Source organism: Dermacentor silvarum, chromosome 1 (assembly GCF_013339745.2).
Source record: "Dermacentor silvarum isolate Dsil-2018 chromosome 1, BIME_Dsil_1.4, whole genome shotgun sequence".
NCBI classification, from domain to species: Eukaryota; Metazoa; Arthropoda; class Arachnida; order Ixodida; family Ixodidae; genus Dermacentor; species Dermacentor silvarum.
The window spans coordinates 451,714,078-451,721,247 of record NC_051154.1 but is presented as its reverse complement, the minus strand read 5'-3'; the positions used below and the strand labels follow the sequence as shown (position 1 = coordinate 451,721,247).

Sequence of the window (7,170 nt, the reverse complement as noted above, 5' to 3'; positions counted from 1 at the left end):
GGTAGAACGCTTTGCTGCACCATAAAAAGTGATTCCTTAGAAATAGGTTGTAAGGCCCTATTTAAGCCCAAACTGCCGTGATACCTATGAGCAGGCTGAATGAAAACGTTCTGGGCGCACAGGGGCACGGTAATAAGCAGCGATGGTAATCAGTACCACCCACTTGAGCATGCATGCTTAACGGCTAAAGAGGAGGACGCTCCGGTCGCCGAGCAGCGTGGACGTCTCCGCGTCGTGCTCCGACAATATGCCTATGCTTGGTGTTACAAGCCTTGATACGGGATCCAAAGTATGCACATCGGATTCCGCTAAGTGTGCTGCATCTGTGAATATCGGTCTCGCCAGGTAGGACCGCCTTTTTGCCATTTTACGGGACTTCTTGCTCCGACCTCGTGTGGAAACGCCGGCTTTCGCCGGCGGTCGCGGAGGGAGCGTCCGTGCGTGCCGAGCGCGCCGGGCGTTCGCCGAACGCGCCGGGCGTCTGCCGAACGTGCCGGGACTCTGCCGAGCTTCGCGCACGTCATGCCATACGCCGCAGAAGGGGGAAACAATCGCGCCGGCGGTCCTTCAAGGGGCCGAATGAAGACAATCGTCAGCAAGAGGCATGAAGAATTCTACCAACGCGGAGCGCCGGGAGGCCGCGGAGCGCCGTGCCCTCAACGCGCTCCTGCAACCGACCGACTCAGCGAGTTCGCCCGCTGACAAGGCACACAACAAAGGTAAGTACGTCATCAGTCGGAAAAAGACAGCCGAGAGAAAGAAGAGGCCACCCATCCCACGCCTACCACGTGACGCCCGCAAGATTGTTGTCAGACCGCGTAATTTAAATTTACGCACTATTCCCCCCGGCACACTGCTGGCGACGGTGTGCGCGCAACTGAATCTCCTGATGCCGGTGATCAGGAACGAAGACCAGCTACGGATTAACCCGTACAACAACACTTTTACCATCAGTACCCCGAGTGACGAATGCGCCCAACTCTACCTGAACGTCTCCGGTATCCGCATCAACGATGTCGATCACCCAGTGATCGTTGTCGGGAGCCTACCTCCTTGCTCCCGACAACGCCGTACGCGGAGTCATCTATGGAGCGTTGGGAGACGAGTCGGCGGAAGAGATCATTGAAACTATGCACCATCGAGAACCCGAAACTCCAGATTCTATCTGCGAGACAATTGGGACAATCCAGGGCCATGGTGATCACCTTTGCCAGCACAAAGCTCCCGAGAATCGTCAAATTCCAGTGTATGCCCTTCAACTGCTTTCCCTTCAGGGAGAGAGTGGAAACGTGCTACAACTGCAGAAGAACCGGTCATCGAGCCGACGTCTGCTATCAACCCCAAACGCAGCGGTGCCGCCATGTCGGAGAAGAGCACCCACCACCACCGGAGGGAGAACTCCCGAGCTGTGAAGCACGCTGCATCATATGCGACGGCGTGCACGCCACAGGCAGCCGTAACTGTAAGCAAACGTTTCATTACTAAATCCAAGAAGGCCCTGCCTTCTTTAATCCCCCCCCCCCCCCGACTACGACGAGCAACAGATACCTACTTCTATCGTCAGATTACGACGATGAAGATGAAAAGGACTACAGGGATCACTCGGAAAAGAAGGAGAAATCTAGGAGACACCCCTCAAGAACCCGACGACGACCTGCCAGCCGAGGGCACAGCTCCAGGCGATCGAGGGACAGATCAGCCTCCTTCCCGCCCCTTGAAGAAATGAAGAAAGCCGGCAGTAACCAATCCGGCGGCAGAAGCGGCAACAGCAAGACAAGCAACAGCCACGACAACAAGAAGTCTGAGAAGACCTCGAGGTCAAGAAGCAGCAGCAGCAGCTCCAGGAAAGCGGACAAACAGGTGAGCTGGGCAGCTAGCGCCTCTCACGCTCACGCGATGGAACGCGAGCTTCTGGAGTATAAGGCTCATAAACAAAAAACTGCTCGACACTATCGCGCAAATGCAAACAAGCCAAGGTGGAAAAGGCCGAGAACCAAAATTCCCCGCCTAAATTCGCCTCTTTAAGCCGCCCCCCCCCCCCGCCACCCCAGTAGAGAAACTACCCTGTGCCTCCACATCTCTCCCGTCTACAGCGGGGTGACAACCAACATGGAAACGGATGCTAATCGAGGTACTCAAAAAAGACAGTCCTCAGAAGCATTGATACCGCCGCTAAAAAACTAGCTGAAACCTCTAGCGAGGGCGAGCCGGTGCCCAGGTCTTAGTTCCAGGTAACGTCCAAGGCTCTCGAGCGCATCAATGCGCGCCTAGATAAACACAACCAAGAAATCCACGCGCTTAAAGCAGCTTTCAACCTTTTCACTGACCAAACCATCCAACGCTTCGATAGCATAGACCAGCGCTTTGTGTGCATAAACCAACGCTTTGACCACCTGGACCAACGCTTTGAGCGCATTGAGCAACAGCTGCAACTAATCCTGCAAAGTTTAGCACCACACACCCTCGCCAACATGGCCCCGCAACCTCAGCGCCTTAGAATTTGGCAGTGAAATTGCGGGGGCTACAAAAACAAACGTTGTGACCTGCTCTTCCGAGTCCAACACGCCGCCAACAAGCCAGATGTAATCGCACTTCAAGAAGCTACCTTACCCGCCCGCTCTCGCAGGCTACACCTCTTTTATACCCGCGAATGCGGATCCACAAGGAGGTAGTCGTCTGGTCGCGGTAACTCTAGTAGAGAGAAACATCGCGGCCATACAACATGAATTTGATCACACGTCGGTCACGCACACGATGATAGAAATTCCGCAAGGAAGAAGGGTGATGGAAATGTCTTCATTCTTAATATATATACTCCACCCAGCGATCGCACTTGCGGCATATCAGGCTTAGTCCGTAAAGCGGTCAAGCTCACCGACAAAGCGCCGTTACTCATAGTGGGAGACTTCAACGCGCCACATCCTGCCTGGGGGTAGAGAAAGGCCCAATATAAGGTACAGTCCTTTGGCAAACCATACAAGATCCAGGTCTAACTACACTCAATGACAGGCACCCCTACCAGAATAGGAAACAGCATAACTGCAGATACAACCCCAGATCTCACACTCACCAAGAACGTACGTACGGCCACGTGGGTAAACACTGGGCTCACAGTGGATAGCGACCACTACCTGCTCAAAACGATAGTGGAAACAGCACCATTCAAACCACCGCCACCTAAAGCCAGAATCACCAATTGGGATAATTTCCGCAAAGCCAGGGATAGTAAGGCTCCGATTGACATCGAGGACCTCAGTGATTGGACCTGCAAGCTTAAACCGGACGTACAAAGCCACACCGCAGTTACGGAAGCGGTGGATGAGCAACACACGACTGACCCCATGTTAAGCACTTGTGGGAGGTGCATCTAGGGATGCAAAGCGCTGGAAGTCTCATAAACACAACCGCAAACTCAGGAAACGAATAGCCGAACTAGAAAAGCAAATTGCAGAATACGCCGCGGAGTAGGAAAGACAGCAATGGGGACAGGTATGTGATCGAGTCAACGGTCAGCTAGGCAACGGAATACTTGGTTCTTGCTTAGACATCTCCTTCACTCTACGCAGTCCAAGTCAGCCCAACGAAACAAATTCGTTCAGATCGCGCATCAACACGAGGGCACTTCGGATGATCTCATAAAAATCCTCAAAGACAGATACATCATACGCATGCGACGCCCAATCCGTACCCGTGGTATGAAGGTGAGGAAAACCCGGAATTAGACCAGGAATTCAGTATAGCAGAGACATGCCACGCCCTCGGGCAACTTAAAACCACGTCAGCAGCTGGCCCCGATGGTGTGACTAACAAAACCTTAGAATCTCTACTTTACGTCGGTTACGGCCCTTACTAACCTAATGAACAAGTATTGGGAGAAAGGGGATATTCCGCAAGAATGGATACACGCCAGAATCATCTTCATCCCAAAACCAGGCAAAAGATGAACATTGAAAATCTCAGACCAATCTCCCTTACGTCGTGCCTAGGCAAGCTCATGGAGCACATGGTCTTAACAGGCTCAATGCGTACGTGGAAGACAACAACCTTCTCCGAAACGAAATTATAGGCTTCAGAGCGCATCTCTCTACACAGGACATCATGCTCCTCATTAGCGAAGAAATCATCCCACGTAGCCGCTGTGTCAGGGCAGTCCTCGGCTTAGATCTGAACAAAGCCTTCGACAAGGTCACGCATGAAAGTATACTTACAACTTTTCCCAAATAATCCGGGCCCCAGAACATACAACTACGTCCGATCTTTTTTAATGGAAAGAACGGCCGAGATCTCGGCTGGCGGCGCGAACTCAGATCCCATTAGCATGGGTGACCGCGGAACCCCACAGGGATCGGTGCTCTCACCCTTCCTCTTCAACCTGGCCCTGATAAACCTGCCGGCTAAACTAAGAACTGTACCTAATCTCAGGTTCACCTTATCTGCGGATGACATCACCCTATGGACTACCAAAGGGCGAGATAGCGACATAGAAGATACCTTGCAAGAGCAGTCGATATTATAGAAACCCCATGTAGAAACCTTGGGCCTTAGCTGCTCACAACCTAAATTCGAGTTACTGGTCAAGCGTGACATCCCAAGAGGCAAAAAAAGCAACTGACTACCCCATCCCGGATATCAAAATCCTTGTACAAGGAGAACCGGTCAAAAGAGTAAGCACTCTACGAATCCTAGGCATTATGTACAAGAAAACCGCAGTAATCACATCACCATAGAAAAATTAAGACACGCCACAACACAAACTATCAGGCTCATTAGGAGAATAGCCAACAAGCGAACAGGGGTAAAAGAGCAGGACCTATGCAAACTAGTCCAAGCCTTTGTAATCAGCAAATTACATATGCGCTCCCGTACCTGGAATAACGCAGAGGAAACACAAGCGATTGACGGACTACTTAGGCAAGCTTATAAAGCAGCCATCGGCTGCCAATAAACACGCCTACCGATAAACTATTACAGCTAGAAATACACAACACCTTGGACGAGCTTGTCGAGGCCCACCGTAGGGCACAGAGCTCAGACTAACCCGAACGACAGCCGGCAGAGAATACTAAAGGCTATAGGTAAAAACGCTGAACCCTTGGTGGAGGACGTGCAGAAACTCCCCCCCAAAGATCAGAACACACCATAACTATCAAACCTCTACCAAAGAACATGCATCCTTCCTACCACGAGGGTAGGAGAATAGCTAGAGCCAAAACTCTAGCAAAGAAATACGGGGGAAGGCAGGGACGTGGCGTATATTGATGCGGCGGCATACCCCGGCAATACCAACGCCTTCGCGATAACGGTCTCCGCGGCAAACGGAGAGCCGATATCAATAGCTACAGTCAGAGTCAAACACTCCAACGTTGCGGAGGAAGCGGCCATAGCACTAGCTTTAACTAAACCCAAATTGAAACATTTATAAGTTATTCCAAAACTGCCATTAATAATTACTCGAGAGGAAGAATCTCAAAAAGCTCTCTCAAAATCCTTCAAACTACCCAACTACCCCGAAACCGGGGACACGCGGAATTCATCTGGGTACCGGCTCACTCTGGCAACCCTGGGAACGAGGCAGCTCACAGTATGGCTCGAGGATCTATCGGCCGAGCCGTGAGCAACGACTCGAGCCCGGAACGCACAAAGGAAGGTCTCATCAGTTACCAGGAAATCACCCAGTACTTTAAGTTAGCTAGACAAACGCTAGCGCCACCTCACAAAAGCCTTACCAAAGCTCAAGAGGTTAAATGGAGCAACTCCAAACCAATACTCTTCCCAAACCCGGTCTGAATGCCACCACATCAACCCAGACGAATTCAAACCCGATTGCTCGAAATGTGGTCAGAGCGCCACAATGGAACACATCTTTTGGAACTGCCCCGCAGACCCCACACCCGAAGAACTCCAGAAGCTTGTAGGCTTTCAAAAAGTGGGACACCCTGCTGGCCAGCTCTGATCCGGAAGTAGAAGTCCGGGTCACAGCACGAGCCCGAGAGGTCGCCTCAGCACTGACTGAGGGCTATCTGGTGGGGTCGCAGAACCCATCACTCCCAGTACCGAGAATAAAGTTTTACGATTGACTGCCTTACCGGCCCAAAGTGCACTTCGTTTAAGGGTGCTATTAAGTTCCTAAGACAGGCATGCTTTTTCGGGGACTGGAGTTGTACAATGGTTTACTGCTGTTCCTTGAGTTGCAATGCTTGTCGAAAAAGAACCCAGTGTAGAAAGTCAGGCTCGCGTTGGGAGTGCCACTGTTTATATTAAGCTAAGAAAATTGTGAATGGTGCAGAAGAAAGCATTTTAAAGAAGTTAAATAAGTATCAAACACTAAAACTACTTTATTATATTTCCGTAGATCAGTTTTCTAATTATCAGCTGTATAAAAAATACTCTCTATATTTAGAGAATCTCAGTTAAAAATGCGGCTGTTCCGCCCGAAAGACGAATCATTAATAGCGATAGCAAAGTATTAGACAACTACACCGGTGGGCTTAGTATTTTTATCGGCCGTGTAATTGCATGAAACATACGTTTGCCAATTAAATTAATAAGCATGGTGTCACGCGAGTACAGGCAACATGAACAGATCACACTAGATCACCGCGAGCACTCACTGTCAGAACGCCGGCCGGGGGAGCGTCACTTAGTGCTGCCTCTCGCGTCAACGCGTTTTCCGAAACTCCAGAGTACGCGACCTCCAGCACTATGCACGCGGGAAGACAGCACATATGAAGCGACCAGCCATCTCGACTCGCCCACTACTGCACCCGCATCAGATTACCTCGAAATACGGCGCGCAAGCCACGAATGCACTCAGCTGCGCGGACAGCCAGGCTAGAGGAGGAGACGCATGCTCATGTACGCTGGCAATAAAAATGTTGTCGCAGTTTCACCTGAAAGGCGAAGCATCAATTGCGATAGCAAATTTGAAGAGAGCTATACGGCGTTAATGATAGCAGCTTTATCAGCTGTATAAACTTGGACATGCAGCAGCACCGGCAACACGCAGAACTGTTGTCGACGCCGTCGGCGTTTAGCCCGCATTCGCTCAAAATGCGTGCGGCGTTGGTGACTGTGCCGGAGTCTCTGATATAAATAAGCACTTGGTGCCGCAGCTAAACGTACGCCTCCCTTCCCTCCCCCCCCCCTCCCCGACGGCCTGTCGCGCGTCGG

The 7,170-nt window shown here is 51.2% G+C and overlaps 1 protein-coding gene across 1 annotated transcript; it reads left to right on the top strand.

The window, feature by feature from the left end:
* The first annotated feature begins 604 nt into the window (after nucleotides 1–604).
* On the top strand, nucleotides 605–5,953 carry LOC119449264 (serine/arginine-rich splicing factor 4-like). The gene is made up of 3 exons (XM_037712444.1): nucleotides 605–719; nucleotides 1,565–1,860; nucleotides 5,843–5,953. Exons 1-3 carry the CDS (start codon nucleotides 605–607, stop codon nucleotides 5,951–5,953), a joined length of 522 nt encoding a protein of 173 aa, XP_037568372.1.
* Nucleotides 5,954–7,170: the final 1,217 nt, after the last annotated feature.